Source organism: Staurois parvus, unplaced genomic scaffold (assembly GCF_062004578.1).
Source record: "Staurois parvus isolate SC_StPar_1 unplaced genomic scaffold, SC_StPar_1.0 ptg000151l, whole genome shotgun sequence".
Taxonomy (NCBI): Eukaryota; Metazoa; Chordata; class Amphibia; order Anura; family Ranidae; genus Staurois; species Staurois parvus.
In genome coordinates, this window is record NW_028317947.1 from 16,179,682 (window position 1) to 16,202,500 (window position 22,819).

At 44.5% G+C, this 22,819-nt stretch overlaps 1 protein-coding gene across 2 annotated transcripts in view; it reads left to right on the plus strand.

Annotated features, from left to right (window-relative positions):
- Positions 1–22,819, plus strand: part of ITGA3 (integrin subunit alpha 3) — a 131,864-nt gene that overhangs the window by 78,199 nt on the left and 30,846 nt on the right. For both annotated transcript variants that reach the window (XM_089674508.1, XM_089674507.1), the window contains exons 12-14: positions 4,720–4,856; positions 14,270–14,416; positions 21,294–21,391. In XM_089674508.1, the coding sequence (XP_089530634.1) occupies positions 4,720–4,856; positions 14,270–14,416; positions 21,294–21,391 (382 nt within the window). The remainder of the gene's footprint in view (positions 1–4,719; positions 4,857–14,269; positions 14,417–21,293; positions 21,392–22,819) is intronic.

The window sequence follows — 22,819 nt, forward strand, 5'->3', positions numbered from 1 at the left end:
TTGGAAACTCGGGCACTGCCCGAGGGCCCGGGGTCAGTAGGGGGCCCCTTGAGATGCCCCTGGTACCTTTTTCATAGGCTTTTTTGAGTTTGGGCAAGGACACAGGGGCCACATGATCCCCTATTGCCCGGGGGCCCCATGAGTTGTCAGTTCGCCCCTGCCTTAAAGTGTATATTTAAAGCCCAAAGAAACATTTTTTCTTTACATCCTGTCCTACAGACACAACAGAAAGTGTGAGATCTCTACAGACCAGTCATGGTCAACCAGAGTTCTGTGGAACCTTAGAGTACCTCCAGAGATTGCATGACCTGTGGCTGATAGACAGTCAAGTTGAGTTGAGTGTATGGAGACTTTAAAGTGTATATTTAAAGCCCAAAGAAACATTTTTTCTTTACGTTCTGTCCTACAGACACAACAAAAAGTGTGAATAAATCTCTATAGACCAGTCATGGTCAACCAGGGTTCTGTGGAACCTTAAGAGTACCTCCAGAGATTGCATGACCTGTGGCTGATAGACAGTCAAGTTGAGTTGAGTGCATGGAGACCTTAAATGTATATTTAAAGCCCAAAGAAAAATGTTTTCTTTACGTTGTCCTACAGACACAACAGAAAGTGTGAAGAAATCTCTATAGACCAGTCATGGTCAACCAGGGTTCTGTAGAACCTTAGAGTACTTCCAGAGATTGCATAACCTGTGGCTGATTGACCTCCCATTTGATGGTGCCGGCATAGTTCCATGGCCCATCACCACTTGGTAAAAACCATCAGCATGACACCAGTGATCTTTTTAGCTATCTGTAAGGGTGACATTTTGGCAATTCCTCCTACTGACCATCAATATAAAGGGCATTTTGTCCATTGACCCTACTAAATTGGTTTTAGTAAGGGTTCCCTAAGACTTAAGAAATCATATTAGGGGCTCCTCTAGGGTAAAAAGGCTGAAAAACACTATTCTAGATTATTGTCTCCTGAACAGGTGACCCTATTGGAAAAATAAAATAAAAAAAATTGCTGCCTTTAGATATACTTTTAAAGGGTAAAGCAGTATTAAACCTAAAACCAAATCTTTATTACAGTATGTATCAGCTTGCTAATGATTATATGGGGTGGCTGCATTCGTTTTTGTAGGCTTCTTTCCCCTTTGTTTTCACCTGGTGATCTGGCCAGTAACACATCTCCTGTATTAGAGTGCCTCCACTATGGATGAAGGAGCACAGGGGAACTACTGTTAAGGGGGGGGGGGGGTCTTAGATGTACTTACAGATTTAGATACACTAACAAATTGAAGATGAACTCCATCTAATACTTTATAAGCAGTAACAGCAAGGACTTTTTTTTTTCCTTTTGAGATACTGTAAAGGTTTTGGATAGAGCAACCCATATGGAAGAAAAATATATTTGAAATATAAAAATGTTCTTCCCAAATATATTGACATATATTTGAACTGCTACAATTTTGGCCATATTCAATATATTTCAAAATATATTTCAATAAATATATATATATATATATATATATATATATATATATATATATATCTCATGTTGAAATGCGTTTTTTATGTGTTACAAAATATCTGAAAAATATTTTTAAAAATATATTTTTTAAAAATATATTCTTCCGATTTTTTTTAACATATAAAAAAGTCATTTTAACATATATTACATACAGTATATTTGAAATGTATTTTTAAAAATACTTTTCATATATTTTCCCATAAAAACACATTTCAACATGCAGTGTATATGTATGTATATATATATTTTATTATTATTTTTTTTTATTATTGAAAAATATTTTGAAATATATTGAATATGGCCAAAATTGTAGCATTTCAAATGCTTTCATTTAATTTCAACATGCAGTGTATATATATATATATATATATATATATATATATATAGAATATGACTAAAATTGTAGCATTTCAAATGTATGTCAATATATTTGGGAAGAATATTTTTAAAATATTTCAAATATATTTTTCTTCTATGTGGGAAGGAGGGGCTGGAGCCTTCGTCATTTTTTTTAAGTGTCTGCACAGTTGGAAGATTTCACATCACTTCCTATTTATACGAGTGTCACAGGGACAGTAGATGATGGAAAATATCTCCAGTGGGGTCATAGGCAGAACTTTTTATTGTTCTTCATTCTACCCAAAACACAAACTGCATAAATGAATAAGCCCTCCTGTCAATGTTACATGGTTTTTCTCAACCCTCTAATTGCTACATCTGCAGTTCTGTTGAAAAACAACAGATTTGCTGGCCACATCACCAGATGAATTCAACCCTCCCGGCCCTCCAGGAGCATCTAAGTGCTGGGAGGCGGAGGCGGGCATTCAGGTCATGTGATTGGCTGTCACAGCGGTCACATGATCGGAAAGCTCCTGATCACAAGTATGCATCGGGAGCTTTCCGATCCCTGCTGATAACTGGAAGCGCACAGAAAAGTGTTTACATAGGGCTGCATATATGCGGCTTCTCTGCGTTAAGTCGTTTGGCGGGGGGAGGTTAAAGGAAAACAGGCCTAAAAAAAAAAACTAATGCAGCCATCACATCTAAGAATTGGTAAGCTGCAATATAATACATTTTTTGCTTTTGGTTTAATGTCACTTTAAGCTAGCCATACTCTGATCAAAGTTTGGCTGGTTCAGCAGGGACTGGTCACATTTTGATTGTGGTGTGGCCATCCCCGCTCAACAGAAGTCAGTCGTTTGATCGACAAACATAAGCTTGGGACCTCTGCTAAAAGAAAATTGTGCTGACCGTATCACCATGAATTTGAATTCAATACCCCTGGGCTGCAGTATATGGAAAGTCTGTTCTAGGTATAGTGAGTGGGCCAAGTTCCACACTGTTAAGCCATGTCCATTGATGAAGAAAGAGTCAGCTGTAGCTGTTGAAGAAAGAGAAAAGTAATTTAACTCCTTCACACCGGAGCTTCCTGGCCCTTTAACCACCTCCCGTCCAGCCGTTGTATATAAACGGCCTGACGGTGGCAGTGCAGGGTCGGGTGGCTGTTTATAAACGGCCTCCCCGCACCCTGCTTGTACGCGCTCCCTGGGAGTGCACAGCACCGCGTTCCGGTGCCCGCTGTGTCCTCCGGACACAGTGGAATACCGATCGTCAGACGGGACCTCTGTACGAGGTCCCGATCATGTGATCACTGATTGGCCAATCAGTTATCACATGCAGAGTAGTAAGCAAGATGTCACTTGTGACATCATTGCTTACTACGTGTGAAATCTGTGAATGATCAAAGAGATCACATGGTACAAGGCTATTCACAACAGCCTTGTACCATGTGACAAGCTGTGACCAATCACAGCTCACTCAGTAGTTCTCAATGGCTGCAAGAATGCAGCTAGAGAGAAGGAGAAATTATTGCTTTTACAGCCTTTATGGGTGTAAAAGCAATCGGTGTAAAAAAAAAAAAAAAAATCTTCATCACCCCCCACAAGTAAGTAGTGCTAGGGTGACAGTATGTAAAAAAATAAAATAAAAATAATATAAAAAATGTAAAACAAATGTTTAAAAATTATAATTTTTGGTTATAAACTAATCTGGGTTATTTTTTTTTTACTAAAAATATAACGGAATATATTTTGGCCAGGATTTATGATGAAATATTATTTAATTGCAAAATTGTATAAGAAAAACACTTTTTTTCAAAATTTTTGGACATTTTAATTTACATAGCAAAAAAAATAAAAATCCCAGTGGTGAATAAATACCACCAAAATAAAGCTTTATCTGTCTCAAAAAAATGCTAAAAAATTCATATGGGTACAGTGTTGCATGACCGCGCAATTGTTATTCAAAGTGTGATAGCACTGAAAGCTGAAAATTGGCCTGGACAGGAGGGGGTAAAAGTCTCCGGACTGGAAGTGATGAGGAGTTTCAGAAGCTGGGAGGCGGGGCGGGGTTTAGGGTCATGTGACCGCCGTGACGCGCTGTCACGGCGGTTACATGATCGGGAAAGGTCCCGATCGAAAGAGGAGATCGGAACCTTTCCGTGAGAACCGGACATGTGTGCAGGGAGTGCGCAGGGCGCGTGCTCTCGGCACATATGTCCTTTTTTAATAGAACGTGAATTTGTGGCCACTCGGCGTCTGGGGAGGCCGCACATTTGCGTTTGGCTGGCGTGAAGAGGTTAAAGAAAGAAAAGTAGGGAGTCGCACAGAGAAACTTAAAACGGTTGTAAACCTCAGAAATGAAATCTGAACAAAGTATATATTGCTGTAGTGTTTACTTGCCTCTCTCTAGAGCAGTAAATGTCATTTCTGTCTGCTGCCTCGTTCCTCTGCTATCAACATGGGTCGTTTTTGACGAGCTTTCCTGACTACCAAGAGAAAAAAGGTGATGGGGAGGGAGCTCCAGTTGATTGACAGCCTCAGCTCTGTTCCTTTGAGCTGTGTGAAGGAGGGGTGTGTCCCTTTCCTCCAATCAGCTCTCAGAGATCTTGTACAGTGTGTAACTGCAGCTCCCCGCCCCCTGCTCTGTGAGCCTGTGAAAAATCCTTTTCATCTCTTGAGTTTTACAAGGGTGTACAGGACAAATGGCTGCAAATAAACAGGTACAACTTATATAAGAAGATTTGATTCACGCTGGAATACAAGATTAGCTCACTGACTGGTTATTTTTTTTTCTGTGTTCTTTTAGGATGAGAATTACCAAAATCGCAATAAACTTTTTTTTTTTTTATCAATCTCACAGCCCTCCAATACACTTTGGATGCTGATTTTGACAGACGACCTACCCGGGTGAGGTTTCAAGGGGCCACTGGAGCTGTATACAAGGGCTTCTTCTCAATGCCAGAGACTCCGTGCCAGAATCTCCAGCTTCTCCTAGTGGTGAGTGAAGATCTGTCCCCACGGTGCATGAACAAAAAACACGGCATAACTACCAATACAACTTGATCATTAGGGAGCCTCAACTTGATGTAAACATCTTAACTTGTCCTCCAGAGGATTTCCCCTCTTCCTGACCAGGCCATTATTTGCGATACGGCGGTGCATTACTTTTAACGGACAATTGCACGGTCATGCTACGCTGCACCAAATGTAATTTATGTCCTTTTAAGTTGGCATAAATGATCTGGTTCCTAAGCAGGAGGCTTCTACACCCCAGAGGATCTCCACAATCTTTTGAAACGAGAATGGAAAGTGAAGTGCCACACCACTGCTAAAGAGGCCAAATACAATTTCATTCCATTCAATTTCAGACAACCCAAAAAAAGTAGCCAAAGTAGCCAACGCATTTCGGAGGTCCAAGCGCCCCCTTTGTCAGGGCCTGACTGGCAACAATGTGAACAAACCAGAAGTGAACTGGACCTACAATGGTATGCTCCCTTGTCTCCTCCTCCCATGCTCATCTCCAGAACTTCTCCAGAGCCTCCCGCTTCCTCTGGAACTCTCTACCCCAATCTATCAGACTATCGCCTACTCTGCTCACTTTTAGGCAATCTCTGCAAACCTATCTCTTCAGGGAAGCCTTTCCTGCCCTCAGCTAATAATGGAATCTTCTATTCCTTCTACCAGTCCATCCCCCACAGTTATTACCTTTTGTACCACGAGGTAGATTGTAAGCTCCAAGGCCCTCTTGACCCTCTTGTATTGAACTGTATTGTTGCTGTATTGTCTCCCTTTATATTGTAAAGTGCTGAGCAAACTGTTGGTGCTATATAAATCCTGTATGATAATAATATTTTTTCCAGTGTGAATTACAAGCACAGGTCTTGTCTGGCTACTTTTTTGGATTGTACCCCTGACTTATAATGGAATAATCTGGACCTTAGCAGTGGTGTGGGGCTTCAAATTCAATCCTCGTTGCAGGACTAAGAAGAACAAAGGAGATCTTGGAATGAGGGGATGTGCACCGTAGGTCCCGAATGTGAACTTTTTCCAGGGGCAGACCAGTAAATAATAAAAAACCCTCAGTCCTCATGCACTGTCAGGGCAGGGCTGTGGAACGGACAGGTAGGCCTAGTGGCAGGGTAACGCACTGGCTGACGACAACCACCACCAACAGACCGAAGTCCCTCAGGGCGCGGAGTCTAAGTCCCAGGCTGCCCTTCACCAGGGCCCCTGATGGTGGGGATGGACTTGACGCAGCCAGGAATCAGGTCGCGGCCCCCGAGACACCCCGGCTGCGGTAATGGCCGCCGCCAATGGCGTGTAGCTGGTGAGAATGACAATAGCGTAGTCAGGCAAGCTGGGTCAACAACAACGGGACAAAACAGTACAGAACAGTAGACAGAGAATCACAGGTCACGGGCCGGGTTCAGCAACGGAAGGTCAGATCGAAGGAAAACACAGAGAATGGTCTAGTCACAAGCCGAGTCAAATACCAGAAGAGTCACGAGCACATACACAGAGCTGTAGCAAGACAAAGACACAAGACACAAGTGCAAAGAGCATGTGCGGATCACAGGCTTATATGTACTCAGCCACACCCCTCTGGGGGATGGACCTCAGAGACCTGAAGGCATAAAAGCTTCCCACCATGCTCAGCATAAATCCAAGATGGATGCCAGCACATGGTGTAACATAACCTCTGGGAAAAGGTAGGACCTTGACAGTACCTCCTCCTCAAGGGCCCTTCCCCCTCCGCGGCTCAACAAAAGGTTTCTGAGGAAAGCGGGTATGAAAAACGCGGAGGAGGGCAGGAGCATGGACATCCGCGGAAGGAACCCAGGAACGCTCCTCGGGACCATAACCGCGCCAATGAACCAGGAACTGTAATCGACCGCGCACCAATCGAGAGTCCAGGATCCGGCTCACCTCATACTCCTCATGACTGTCAACCCGAATGGGATGGGGCCGAGGCAGAGAGGTAGTGAAGCGATTGCAGATCAGAGGTTTCAACAGTGATACATGAAAGATATTGGAGATCCGCATCCCAGGTGGAAGGGCAAGGGCATAGGCCACCGGATTCACCTTGCGGAGAATGCGAAAAGGACCAACAAAACGGGGAGCTAGATTGAGGTTACGAGTAGACAACCACACCCGATCGCCGACCTGGTATGAAGGAGCGGGCAACCGTCTGCGATCAGCCTGGAACTTCTGACGCTGAGCCGAGTCCCTCAAAGCCCTCTGGATCTGCCCCCATGAAGAACGCAGGGCAGCAAGATGGTTCTCCACAGCCGGAATGTCCTGTGGTGAGAACCTCTCAGGTAATACCGCAGGTTGGTACCCATAGTTGGCCATGAAGGGAGACATCCCGGAGGAGGAGTTGACCGCTGAGTTCCTGGCAAACTCTGCCCAAGGCAGGAGATCGGCCCAATCGTCCTGATGGTCCGAGATATAACACCGAAGGAATTGTTCTAAGGCCTCATTGGAACGCTCCGCAGCCCCATTGGACTGCGGGTGGTAGGCTGAAGAAATGGAGAGACTAATACCCAACTGGGAGCAGAAGGCGCGCCAGAATCTGGACACGAACTGACTCCCGCGGTCCGAGACAATCACCTTGGGCAACCCATGCAGGCGAAAAATCTCCCTGGAAAAGACCGTGGCCAGTTCTTGCGCTGTTGGTAATTTCCTGAGTGGAATACAATGGCACATTTTGGAAAAACGATCGACGACCATGAGAATGACCGTATGACCCCGAGACACAGGGAGGTCTACAATAAAGTCCATGCCCAGGTGTGACCAAGGACGCTCCCCATTGGGAATGGGTTGCAGAAGACCCATTGGAAGATGCCGTGGAGATTTATTCTGGGCACAGATCGAACATGCCGCTACATAAGAGGCGATGTTGGCACGGAGAGTTGGCCACCAGAACAACCGAGAGACGACCCAAGACAACTGGTTCCTCCCCGGATGCCCGGCAGTTTTGGAGTTATGCTAAGTACGCAGCAGACGGGTGCGCAACCCCTCGGGTACAAAACATCTACCCTCCGGTCTCTCGGGAGGAGCGTCAGTTTGAGCCGCCAAAATCTGCTCCCCAAGGGGAGAAGTCAGACTGGTGCGAATGGCAGCCAGGATCTGATCTGGAGGTATGACCGAGGCTGGCTCAGAGTCCTCCCTGGACAACTCAGAGTATTGCCGCGATAATGCATCAGCCCTGACATTCTTGGAACCAGGCAAATAGGAGACCACATAGTTGAACCGCGACAAAAACAAGGCCCATCTGGCCTGACGGGGTGTCAATCTTTTGGCCTCCGAAAGATAAGTCAGGTTCTTATGATCGGTAAGAATGAGGACCGGAACCGCGGAGCCCTCGAGCAGGTGCCTCCATTCCTTGAGAGCCAGTATGATTGCCAACAACTCCCTATCTCCAATCTGGTAGTTGCACTCTGCAGAGGAAAGCTTCCTGGAGTAGAAACCACAGGGAAGTAGGGGTCCATCGGGCGACCGACGTTGAGACAGGAGAGCGCCTACTCCAGTCTCGGATGCATCGACCTCAAGGACGAAGGGCAATCCAGGATTGGGATGAGACAGTATCGGAGCCGAAGCGAAGGCGGATTTCAGAGCCTCGAAAGCTACGATGGCCTCGGATGACCACTCGTGAGGATTACTGCCCTTCTTGGTTAGGTCTGAGAGAGGCTTTGCCAGCGTGGAGAAGTTCCTGATGAACTTCCGATAGTAGTTGGCAAAACCCAAAAAACGCTGAATGGGCCGAAGACCATTGGGACGAGGCCACTGCAGAACCGCCAAAACCTTCTGAGGGTCCATGGAGAATCCCTCCGCAGATATGATGTAGCCTAAAAAGGCAACTTGGGATCGATGGAATTCACACTTCTCAAGTTTCCAAAAAAGTTCGTTCTCACGTAATCGTTGCAGCACCTGCTTGACATCCTGGATATGGGACTCCATGGAGGCAGAGTAAACCAGGATGTCATCCAAGTAAACTACCACGCACTGCTGCAACAAGTCACGCAGGACATCATTTATGAATTCCTGAAAAACTGCGGGCACGTTACACAACCCGAAGGGCATCACCAGGTATTCGTAGTGGCCGGTTCTGGTGTTAAACGCGGTCTTCCACTCATCCCCCTGTTTGATCCGTACGAGGTTGTACGCCGCCCTAATGTCAAGTTTGGTAAAGACTGTTGCCCCCTTAAGGCGGTCGAACAACTCAGTAATCAAGGGAATCGGGTATGCATTCTTAGTGGTGATTCGATTGAGACCCCTATAATCAATGCAGGGCCTCAATTCACCACCCTTCTTCTTTACAAATAAAAAGCCTGCTCCAGCTGGGGAAGTAGACTTACGAATGTGCCCCCGGGAAAGCGCATCCGCAACGTACTCCTCCATGGCCTTATTCTCCGCAACCGAGAGAGGATACACCCTGCCACGTGGAGGAGTGGCACCGGGTTGCAAGGATATGGCGCAGTCGTAAGGACGATGAGCAGGTAAGGCACCAGCGCGTACCTTATCAAACACGTCCTGGTACTCCCCATAATCAGTGGGCAACGCAGAGTCTGAGGAGGCACACAACACCTTAACCGGCCCACGGATGCACCCGGCCCCACACTGTGGAGACCACGAGAGAATCTCGGCAGTTTGCCAATTGAAGGTTGGATTGTGCATCTGGAGCCAGGGATACCCCAAAACCACCGAATAGTGCGGAGAAGAAATCACCTGGAAACAGGCCAACTCCCTGTGAACAGCCCCAATAGCTACTTCAACTGGCATAGTCTCGTGGGTAACTTGCGGTGGTTGCAGGGGCCTGCCATCTATCGCCTCGAGAACCAATGGGGTAACTCGAGCCTGCAGGGGATTGGAGTGCTGGGCAGCAAACGAGCTGTCCATAAACAACCCGCCGGCCCCAGAATCTTCCAACGCCTGGGCCGTCACCGAGCCCTCCGCCCAAGAGAGGACAACGGTGATCAGTGGCTTATCTCTGCGGAACGCCGGGGACGAGGAGACTCCACCCAAGATCTGTCCCCGACAGGATCTCAGGTGCGAGCGTTTCCCGGACGGACCGGACAGGACCGCCAAAAGTGCCCACCAAGACCACAGTACAGGCAGCGACCCTCCTGACGCCGAGCGGCCCGCTCTCCCTCGGAAAGGCGAGCAAACCCCAGCTGCATGGGCTCACCACCAGACAAGCTATCCCCAGGAGGCGTGGGAGGAGAGGGAGGAATGGGTGGGACAGAAAACGCAGGTGCCAGTCGATTGGAAGGCCTCCGCAGGCGTTCCTTGAGTGAAGGCCTCTCCCTGAGCCTGGTATCAATCAGGATCAGGAAGGAAATTAGTGCTTCCACAGGCAATTCCTTGGCTGCGATCTCGTCCTTCAATGCATCAGAAAGACCCTGAGAAAACGCAGCCACCAGAGCCTCATTGTTCCAACCCACCTCTGCTGCCAGGGTACGAAACTCTATGGCGTACTCGGCAACGGTCCGTGAACCCTGATGCATAGACATGAGCAGCTTGGCAGCCGAGGCGGAGCGAGCCGGTACGTCGAATACCCTACGGAAGGCATCGACAAAACCGGAAAACTCGTGAATCACTGGGTCATTCCTCTCCCATAAGGGATTCGCCCAGGCCAAGGCCTTGTCTGAGAGTAGCGATATTAGGAAACCCACCTTTGACCTCTCAGTCGGAAAAGCGTGGGGTATTAATTCGAAGTAAATCCCCACCTGGTTGAGGAAACCACGACACTGACGACTCGGCTCACCCCCAAAGCGCTGTGGAAGAGGGGCTGAACCAGTCATACCTCTGGGCGCCGCGGGTACCGCAGCAGCCGCGGCGGTAGGCGCAACCAGCGGAACAGCAGCGGGAGCGACCACCGGAGTGACAACCGGCCTAACAACACCAGGAGTAAGGTGCGCGTTGCGTGCCAACAGAGTTTGCAACGCCTGAGCGAACTGATCCAACAGGAGATCCTGTTGATCCAGTCTGGCGACCAACATTGGAAGTGAAGGCGTACCTGCACCGTCAGGATTCATGGCACTTGTGTAATGTCAGGGCAGGGCTGTGGAACGGACAGGTAGGCCTAGTGGCAGGGTAACGCACTGGCTGACGACAACTACCACCAACAGACCGAAGTCCCTCAGGGCGCGGAGTCTAAGTCCCAGGCTGCCCTTCACCAGGGCCCCTGATGGTGGGGATGGACTTGACACAGCCAGGAACCAGGTCGCGGCCCCCGAGACACCCCGGCTGCGGTAATGGCCGCCGCCAATGGCGTGTAGCTGGTGAGAATGACAATAGCGTAGTCAGACAAGCTGGGTCAACAACAACGGGACAAAACAGTACAGAACAGTAGACAGAGAATCACAGGTCACGGGCCGGGTTCAGCAACGGAAGGTCAGATCGAAGGAAAACACAGAGAATGGTCTAGTCACAAGCCGAGTCAAATACCAGAAGAGTCACGAGCATATACACAGAGCTGTAGCAAGACAGACACAAGTGCAAAGAGCATGTGCGGATCACAGGCTTATATGTACTCAGCCACACCCCTCTGGGGGATGGACCTCAGAGACCTGAAGGCATAAAAGCTTCCCACCATGCTCAGCATAAATCCAAGATGGATGCCAGCACATGGAGTAACATAACCTCTGGGAAAAGGTAGGACCTTGACATGCGCACGGGATGTTTTTACAGCGGCTGTTTTTGGCTTTTGATGTTTTTTTTCTACAGCTAGTAAACCCCCCAGCATGTTATCCTATGTGTCCATTCACACATAGACTGGAATCAACATTTTTTGACTGGGACGTTTTTTGGCTGGAAAAATCCTTGCCCTGGGCACTTGATGAGCTTGTCCCGATACTGATATGTGGGATCTGGGCACCATGTCAAAGTCTTTTTCCATGGAATTTTTTGTCGAGGTAAGCCGCCAGATCTTTCTTCAACCCTACTATTTACATGGGCTTGGAAAACAAACCCAGAGCTAGTGGGTTTCTGGAGGAGTTTATCTGGAAAAAGGCTCTAATGCTGAAAAACGCAGTAAAACACTGCAAACTGGCATTTGTGGATTTTTTTTGGTAAAAAAAAGGCTAAAAAACATGGGAAAACGTGTCTAAACGCGGTAAAACGCAAAAACCGCTAAAAAAGCTTAAAAACTCAAATTTTTAACGTGACTAACATTACCAGCGTTCTCAAAATGTTCACTATGCATGAGGGCTTATGTATCAGGGCCAGGGCAAGGGGTGGGCAGGAGGGGCAGCTGCCCTGGGCACAGAGGAACAAGGAACAGAGAATGGACACTGGGCATTCTATGGCATGAATTAACAGTGGGGGGAGGGGGTGCGATTACAGATCCTTTCCCTGGGCACTTGATGAGCTTGTCCCGATACTGATATGTGGGATCTGGGCACCATGTCAAAGTCTTTTTCCATGGAATTTTTTGTCGAAGTAAGCCGCCAGATCTTTCTTCCATCCTACTATTTACATGGGCTTGTAGAGGGACAGGTCCATCCAGCACCCAGGGCAAGGATGCAGAACTGGAAATTGGCTGGAAAAAAAACCCAGGACTAGTGGGTTTCTAGAGGAGTTTTTTAGCTGGAAAAAATGCTCTAACGCTGAAAAACGCAGCAAAATGCGGTAAAACACCACAAACTGGCGTTTTTGGATTTTTTTTATCAGAAAAAAATTTTTTTTTGGTAAAAAAAAAGGCTAAAAAAACATGGAAAAATGCGGGAAAACATGGCTAAACTCGGTAAACCGCCGCTAACCGCTAATACAAAAAACGCTAAAAAAAGCTGAAAAACTCACGTTTTTAACGTGACTTTACACAACTAACGTTACCAGCGTTACCAAAACGTTCACTGTGCATGAGGGCTTATGTAACAGGGCCAGGGCAAGGGGTGGGCAGGAGGGGCAGCTGCCCTGGGCACAGAGGAACAAGGGGCAGAGAATGGACACTGGACAGTAAAATTAACAGTGGGGGAGGGGGTGCGATTCCACATCCTTGCCCTGGGCACTTGATGAGCTTGTCACGATACTGATATGTGGAATATGGGCACCATGTCAAAGTCTTTTTCCATGGAATTTTTTGTCGAGGTAAGCCGCCAGATCTTTCTTCAACCCTACTATTTACATGGGCTTGTAGAGGGACAGGTCCATCCAGCACCCAGGGCAAGGATACAGAACTGGAAATTGGCTGGAAAAAAAACCCAGGACTAGTGGGTTTCTAGAGGAGTTTTTTAGCTGGAAAAAATGCTCTAACGCCGTAAAACGCTGCAAAACACAGTAAAATGCCGCAAAGCGATGCTTTGGAACTTCTGTTGACACCTCAAAATTTTTTGGGGGGATAAAAAAAACACAAACGCGGGAAAACGCCGTTTAACAAAGCAAAACGCTGCTAAACGCCAATACAAAAAAGCTGAAAAAATCAGGTTTTTAACGTGACTTTATGCGGCTAATGTTACCAGCGTTATCAAAATGTCCCGTGTGCGTGAGGACTTAAATCCAGAATTTCAGTTGTTTAAAAATGTTTATTACTTATTATAGAAACCTAAAGGGAGGTCATTAGCTGTCATCACCCATCAATCTGGGAGGAGGAGCCTGAGCATGGCGGCGAGGGAGAGTGTGGAGCAGGGGCGGACTGACAACTCATGGGGCCCCTGGGCAATAGGGGATCATGGGGCCCCTGTGTCCTCACCCACACTCAAACCACACCCAAAAAAAGCCTATGAAAGGTACCAGGGACATCTCATGGCGCCCCCTACTGACCCTGGGCCCTCGGGCAGTGCCCAAGTTCCCCAATGGTCAGTCCACCCCTGGTGTGGAGTAAGCACTCTCTGACAGCCGTCCTTCCTATCCTCCCTAAGTGCCCTCATAGCTGCAGAGGATGACCACCGGAGACCTACCTGTGAGAGGGAAGGTCTCGGCGGAGGAGAAGTGGCCCGAGCGGGGTGAAGAGGTGGCGAGGCTTCCAGCGTTCGGCCGTGGTCTGACAGCTGCGGTCCCTGGATGGACCTAAAGGAACGACAGCATGACCAAAGACCACATGGTCCATTGAGTCTGCACTTTTTTGTGTGTGTTTTGGAGTTATAGTCTTCATTATTTTTTGTTTGAGGTTTATATACACACATATCAACCTAAATCCCACTGTGGTTTTCTTTTTTTTCCCACAGTTTGTTTAAACACATTAAATACACCGTATTCTTTCACAGGGGAGTGACATAGAATAGACAGTTTTCACAGTATAACACAGATCATTAGAATCCTTGGCATACACACCAAACCACATCATTACAGGAACATTCCGTGCTGCAGAAACGCTACATTTGTTCCTACTTGCATCGTATGCAATGTATAGTTGAAATTCTTTACCTACTTTCTGTGCTTATCAGCGTTTTATTTTATTCACATTGCAGGACAATATTCGAGATAAGCTGCATCCTATCCGAATCTCGCTAAAATATGCCATTCTGGAACGGGATCTGAAGCCCCGCACTAATGTGGCTTCATTGGACAACTTCCCCGTGCTCAACCAAGATCAGAGTACGGAGCAAATTGTGGAGGTAAACAGCACAAAAAGTTTCATTTTGTTTTGGATAGAGCAGCCTATATGGAAGAAAAATATACTTGAAATATATTTTTAAAATATTCTTCTCAAATATATTGACACATATTTGAAATGCTACAATTTTGGCCGTATTTAATATATTTCAATAAATCTCTCTTTCTCTCTCTCTCTATAGTTATATATATATATATATATATATATATATATATATATGTATGTGTGTGGGTGTGTGTGTGTGTGTGTGTGTGTATATATATATATATATATATATATATATATATATACACATACACACTGCATGTTGAAATGTGTTTTTTTTATATATAACAAAATATAGGAAAAATATTTTTGAAAATGTATTTTTTTTAAATATACACTTCAGATTTTTTTTAACACACAGAAAAGTCATTTTAACATATATTTTTACATATATCTGTTGATGCATTTGAAAAAATGTAGATTTGTTTTTTTAAAGACATACAGTATATTTGAAATGTATTTTTAAAAATATATTTTGTTTAAATATATTCAGTTTTTTTTAACATATAAAAAAGTAATTTTAACATACATTTTTACATATATTTGTAAATACATAAAAAAAGTAGATTTGTATTTTTAAAGACACAGTATATTTGAAATGTATTTTAAAAAATATTTTTCATATATCTTGTAAGAAAAACGCTTCTCAACATGCAGTGTGTGGAGAGAGAGAGAGAGAGAGAGAGAGAGAGAGAGAGAGAGAGAGAGAGAGAGAGAGAGATGCACGCACACACACACGTATGTGTATGTTGAGAAGCATTTTTCTTACAAAATATATGAAAAATATTTTTTTAAATACATTTCAAATATACTGTATTTCTTTAAAAATACAAATCTACATTTTTTTAATGTATTTACAAATAAATATATGTAAAAATGTATGTTAAAATGACTTTTTTTATATGTTAAAAAAAATCTGAATATATTTAAACAAAATATATTTTTAAAAATATTTTTCATACATTTTGTAATATATAATAAACACATTTCAACATGCAGTGTGTGTGTATATATATCTATATCTATATAGATATATATATATATATACAAATATACACACACTGCATGTTGAAGTGCGTTGTTATTATAAAATATATGAAGAATATTTTTTAAAATACATTTCAAATATACTGTATGTCTTTAAAAATACAAATCTACATTTTTTGAATGTATTTACAAATATATGTAAAAATGTATGTTAAAATTACTTTTTTATATGTTAAAAAAAGATCTGAATATATTTAAACAAAATATATTTTTAAAAATATTTTTCATATATTTTGTAAGAAAAACGCATTTCAACATGCAGTGTGTGTGTATATATATATATATATATATATATATATATATATATATAGCCCCACTGTTGGTGTCAGTGACAGGAATTATTCTCCTTTGTTAAGTGGGAGGAATAGTGCCTCAAGGGCTGGATGAAGGCCAGCAAAGAGCCACATCTGGCCCCTGGGCCGCAGTTTGGAGACCACTGATCTAATGCATCAGATATAGAGATACTAACAAAATCTGTTTTAAAATAGAAGCACAGACAAACCTTTTATGACCATACTTCTCTTTTGGGTCACAGGAGTACCTTTGCTAATGTTCTGTGGCTACCAGGGCAATGAGAAAACCAGAAATCCCAAATATTATATATCAAATATTTAAGGGAATATTTATTAGTGAGTTTGAATTTTCTCATGTGTGTTTAATGTGATGCATCTTATCTCTGGGGAATTCTTTGGCTGGGGAATTCTGGAAAGAATAATGTTTACATTGGGATACTAAAAGAGCTTTAGGATGTAAAACATGCTTTAAGGTAAAGAAAAAAAACTTTTTTTTAATAAAAAATAGGACTACACCCATTAAATTGGGAGCACGATGTGTATTTTAATGCCAACAAGTCTAGATGGACTTTCTTGGTGGACCAGAGCAAATATTCTTCTGCGCTTTATAGGTTTAGTCTTGATGTTTGCAACTATCAGTAGGAAACCCACAATATAAGAAACACAAAGAGCGAAGATAAAAAAATGTATTCTATTCAAGGTTATGCTTGGTTTTCTGCAGATGGCAGTATGATGTTTCTATAGTGACCTCTAGTGGTTGTTTGCTGTAAATGTGTAATTACGTAAATGAGCAACCTGTGTTTTCTCATACACTATATGGGCAAAATTATGTGGGCACCTGATCATCACTCCTACTCTGTATGGGTAACAGTACGTGGACAGCTGACCATCACTCCTACTCTATATGGGTAACAGTACGTGGACAGCTGATCATCACTCCTACTCTGTATGGGTAATAGTACGTGGACAGCTGACCATCACTCCTACTCTGTATGGGTAACAGTACGTGGACAGCTGACCATCACTCCTACTCTATATGGGTAATAGTACGTGGACAGCTGACCATCACTCCTACTCTATATGGGTAACAGAATGTGGACACCTGACCATCACTCCTACTCTGTATGGGTAACAGTACGTGGACAGCTGACCATCACTCCTACTCTATATGGGTAAGATTACGTGGACAGCTGATCATCACTCCTACTCTATATGGGTAAGATTACGTGGACAGCTGACCATCACTCCTACTCTGTATGGGTAACAGTACATGGACAGCTGACCATCACTCCTACTCTATATGGGTAACAGAATGTGGACAGCTGACCATCACTCCTACTCTATATGGGTAACAGTACGTGGACAGCTGACCATCACTCCTACTCTATATGGGTAACAGAATGTGAACAGCTGACCATCACTCCTACTCTATATGGGTAACAGTATGTGGACAGCTGACCATCACTCCTACTCTATATGGGTAACAGTATGTGGACACCTGACCATCACTCCTACTCTATATGGGTAACAGTATGTGGACACCTGACCATCACTCCTACTCTATATGGGTAACAGTACGTGGACAGCTGACCATCACTCCTACTCTATATGGGTAACAGAATGTGGACAGCTGACCATCACTCCTACTCTATATGGGTAACAGTACATGGACAGCTGACCATCACTCCTACTCTATATGGGTAACAGAATGTGGACAGCTGACCATCACTCCTACTCTATATGGGTAACAGTACGTGGACAGCTGACCATCACTCCTACTCTATATGGGTAACAGAATGTGGACAGCTGACCATCACTCCTACTCTATATGGGTAACAGTACGTGGACAGCTGACCATCACTCCTACTCTATATGGGTAACAGTATGTGGACACCTGATCATCACTCCTATTGTATATGGGTAACAGTATGTGGACAGCTGACCATCACTCCTACTCTATATGGGTAACAGTATGTGGACACCTGACCATCACTCCTACTCTATATGGGTAACAGTACATGGACAGCTGACCATCACTCCTACTCTATATGGGTTACAGTATGTGGACACCTGACCATCACTCCTACTCTATATGGGTAACAGTATGTGGACAGCTGATCATCACTCCTACTCTGTATGGGTAATAGTACGTGGACAGCTGACCATCACTCCTACTCTATATGGGTAACAGTATGTGGACAGCTGAAAATCACTCCTATTGTATATGAGTAACAGTATGTGGACAGCTGACCATCACTCTGTCAAGGTCCTACCTTTTCCCTGAGGTTATGTTACTCCATGTGCTGGCGTCCATCTTGGATTCTGCTGTGCATGGTGGGAATCCTTTTATGCCTTCAGGTCTCTGAGGTCCACCCCCCAGAGGGGCGTGGCTGATGACATATAAGCCTGTGGCCCGCACATGCTCTTTGCACTTGTGTCTTTGTGTTGCTATTACTCTGTTCTGACTCTCGTGACTCTCCTGGTATCTGATTTGGCTTGTGACTTGACTATTCTTTGTATTCTCCTTTGATCTGACCCTCTGTTGCTGAACCCGGCTCGTGACCTGTGATTCTCGTCTGCTGTCCTGTACTGTTTTGTCCTGTTATTGTTGACCCCGGCCTGTCTGACTACACTTTTGTCTCTTCCACCAGCTACACGCCATTGGCGGCGGCCATTACCGCAGCTGAGGTGTCTCGGGGGCCGCGACCTGGTTCCTGGCTGCGTCAAGTCCATCCCCACCATCAGGGGCCCTGGTGAAGGGCAGCCTGGGACTTAGACTCTGCGCCCTGAGGGACTTCGGTCTGTGGGTGGTGGTTGTCGTCAGTCAGTGCGTTACATTGTTAGGCCTGCCTGTCCGTTCCTCGGCTCCTGCCCTGACACACTCCTATTGTATATGAGTAACAGTATGTGGACAGCTGACCATAGTACCTACTTCATATGGGTAACAGTACGTGGACACCTGACCATCACTCCTACTCTATATGGGTAAAAGTATGTGGACACCTGATCATCACATCTACTCTATATGGGTAAAAGTAGGTGGACACCTAACCATCACACCTACTCTGTATGGGTAAAAGTAGGTGGACACCTAACCATCACACCTACTCTATATGGGTAAAAGTAGGTGGACACCTAACCATCACACCTACTCTATATGGGTAAAAGTAGGTGGACACCTAACCATCACACCTACTCTATATGGGTAAAAGTAGATGGACACCTAACCATCACACCTACTCTATTTGGGTAAAAGTATGTGGACACCTGACCATCACACCTACTCTGTATGAGTAAAAGTAGGTGGACACCCTTCCGTCATACCTACTCTATATGTGTAAAAGTGTATGGACACCTGACCATCACACCTACTCTATATGGGTAAAAGAAAGTGCACACCCTTCCATCATACCTACTCTATATGCCTAAAGTACGTGGACACCTGATCATCGCACCTACTCTATATAGGTAAAAGTATGTGGACACCTGACTATCGCACCTACTCTGTATGAGTAAAAGTATGTGGACACCTGACTATCGCACCTACTCTGTATGAGTAAAAGTATGTGGACACCTGACCATCAGATCTACTCTGTATGGCTAAAGTATGTGGACACCTGACCATCACATCTACTCTGTATGGCTAAAGTATGTGGACACCTGACCATCACATCCACTCTGTTTGGGTTAAAGTATGTGGACAACTGACCAATCACACCTACTCTAGTTGGGAAAAAGTATGTGGACACCTCTCCAAATTATTGAGTTCAGGTGTTTATAATAAAGGGTACCGGTAATGCCACGGCATACAAAGAACATATAGACATCTCTGCTAACCATCACACCTACTCTATATGGGTAAAAGTAGGTGGACACCTAACCATCACACCTACTCTATATGGGTAAAAGTAGGTGGACACCTAACCATCACACCTACTCTATTTGGGTAAAAGTATGTGGACACCTGACCATCACACCTACTCTGTATGAGTAAAAGTAGGTGGACACCCTTCCGTCATACCTACTCTATATGTGTAAAAGTGTATGGACACCTGACCATCACACCTACTCTATATGGGTAAAAGAAAGTGCACACCCTTCCATCATACCTACTCTATATGCCTAAAGTACGTGGACACCTGATCATCGCACCTACTCTATATGGGTAAAAGTATGTGGACACCTGACTATCGCACCTACTCTGTATGAGTAAAAGTATGTGGACACCTGACTATCGCACCTACTCTGTATGAGTAAAAGTATGTGGACACCTGACTATCGCACCTACTCTGTATGAGTAAAAGTATGTGGACACCTGACCATCAGATCTACTCTGTATGGCTAAAGTATGTGGACACCTGACCATCACATCTACTCTGTATGGCTAAAGTATGTGGACACCTGACCATCACATCCACTCTGTTTGGGTTAAAGTATGTGGACAACTGACCAATCACACCTACTCTAGTTGGGAAAAAGTATGTGGACACCTCTCCAAATTATTGAGTTCAGGTGTTTATAATGAAGGGTACCGGTAATGCCACGGCATACAAAGAACATATAGACATCTCTGCTCTTGGGGAAGGGCCTTTTCTGTTCCAGCATTACTCTGTGCACAAAATCAGCTCCATACACATCTAGTATGATGAGTCTGCTGTGGAAGAACTTGAGTGGCCTGCACGGAGACCTGACCTCAACCCTATTGACCATCTTTTAGGTTGAATTGGAATAACAATTACAAGCCCGGTCTTCTCTTACAACATCACTATCTGGCTTCACAAATGCTCCTTTGGCTGAAATTCCCACAAACACACTCTAATATCATGTGGAAAGCCTCCCTAGAGTGGAGGGAAAGAGTGGAGGCTGTTGAAACCACAAAGATGGAGCCATTTCTTTAGAGTGGATGGAAAGGCCATGCAATAATCCACCTTTTTAAATGTCACTTCCCCATTTACTGTATACAGTTTGTAATAAACCTCAATGGAAATACCTTTCCTTAAACTTTTTCCAAGCAGTCTTGTGACCTCAAATCTGCAGTGAGTGTGTCTACCTGGGCAGGGCCAACAACACAGCCAAATCCTTAGAGCAGTGCTGTTATCCCACCAGTGTCCATAGCTCTACAGGGTTGTCAGCTCGGAAAAAGTCACAAAGAGAAAGAGATCAGCTCAGTGGAGCTTTGCGATCACATGACCACTAGGAGGAAAAAAAATGTAAAAGAGTATTTATATTGAGATTATTTACAAACTGTATGCAACAAATATAAGAGCAGTGTGGAGATAACAATGGAAAGATTGGTTACTGCATTGCCTTTCCTTCTACTTTATTAATGACCATGGTTTATGGATGGACTGTCCATTACTTACTGGTATGTCAAGTGTCCACAAACTTACTGTATGTCAATGGTAGGAAATCTTATGTTGGTGGCGGGCCCTTAATAAACTTGCATGCAAGAAAGATACAATATATATATTATATGATATATTCTTGTTGTAGGTTGACTTCAAGAAGGAGTGTGGAGCAGATAATGTGTGTCGGAGTAACTTACACATGGAATACGAATACCTAGGAGAAAACAACGAGACCCTTCCAAGGTGTGAACTTACATAGTTATCTTCACTGGATAAAAAGCAGCCAGAACAGTACATCTTAAAGTGGAACTCTGGATACATTTTTAAAAATGGCACATACAGTCATGGCCGAAATTGTTGGCACCCTTGATATTTCTCCAGGAAATCATGTATTTCTCACGAAACGTATTGCATTAACACATGTTTTGCTATACACATGTTTATTCCCTTTGTGTGTATTGGGACAAAACAAAAAAAGGGAGGAAAGAAAGCAAATTCGACATAATGTCACACAAACCTCCAAAAATGGGCTGGACAAAAGTATTGGCACCCTTTCACAACTGCGGATAAATAAGAATGTTACAAGCATGTGATGCTCCTGTAAACTCACCTGGGGCAAGTAACAGGTGTGGGCAATATAGAAATCACACCTGAAAGCAGATAAAAAGGAGAGACGTTCACTTAACCTTTGCATTGTGTGTCTGTCTGTGCCACACTAAGCATGGACAACAGAAAGAGGAGACGAGAACTGTCTGAGGACCTGAAAACCAAAATTGTGGCAAAATATCAACAATCTCAAGGTTACAAGTCCATCTCCAGAGAACTAGATTTGCCTTTGTCCACAGTGCGCAACATTATCAAGAAGTTTGCAACCCATGGCACTGTAGCTAATCTCCCTGGTCGTGGACGGATGAGGAAAATTGATGAAAGATTGCAACGCAGAATAGTCCGGATGGTGGATAAGCAGCCCCAAACATGTTCCAAAGACATTCAAGCTGTCCTGCAGGCTCAGGGAGCATCAGTGTCAGCGCGAACTATCCGTCGACATTTAAATGAAATGAAACGCTATGGCAGGAGACCCAGGAGGACCCCACTGCTGACACAGAGACATAAAAAAGCAAGACTACAGTTTGCCAAAATGTACTTGAGTAAGCCAAAAGCCTTCTGGGAAAACGTCTTGTGGACAGATGAGACCAAGATAGAGCTTTTCGGTAAAGCACATCATTCTACTGTTTACCGAAAACGGAATGAGGCCTACAAAGAACAAAACACAGTACCTACGGTAAAATATGGTGGAGGTTCAATGATGTTTTGGGGTTGTTTTGCTGCCTCTGGCACTGGGTGCCTTGACTGTGTGCAAGGCATCATGAAATCTGAGGATTACCAAAGGATTTTGGGTCGCACTGTAGGGCCCAGTGTCAGAAAGCTGGGTTTGCGTCCAAGATCCTGGGTCTTCCAGCAGGACAATGACCCCAAACATACGTCAAAAAGCACTCAGAAATGGATGGCAAAGAAGCGCTGGAGAGTTCTGAAGTGGCCAGCAATGAGCCCAGATCTAAATCCCATTGAACACCTGTGGAGAGATCTTAAAATTGCTGTTGGGAAAAGGTGTCCTTCCAATAAGAGAGACCTGGAGCTGTTTGCAAAGGAAGAGTGGTCCAAAATTCCGGG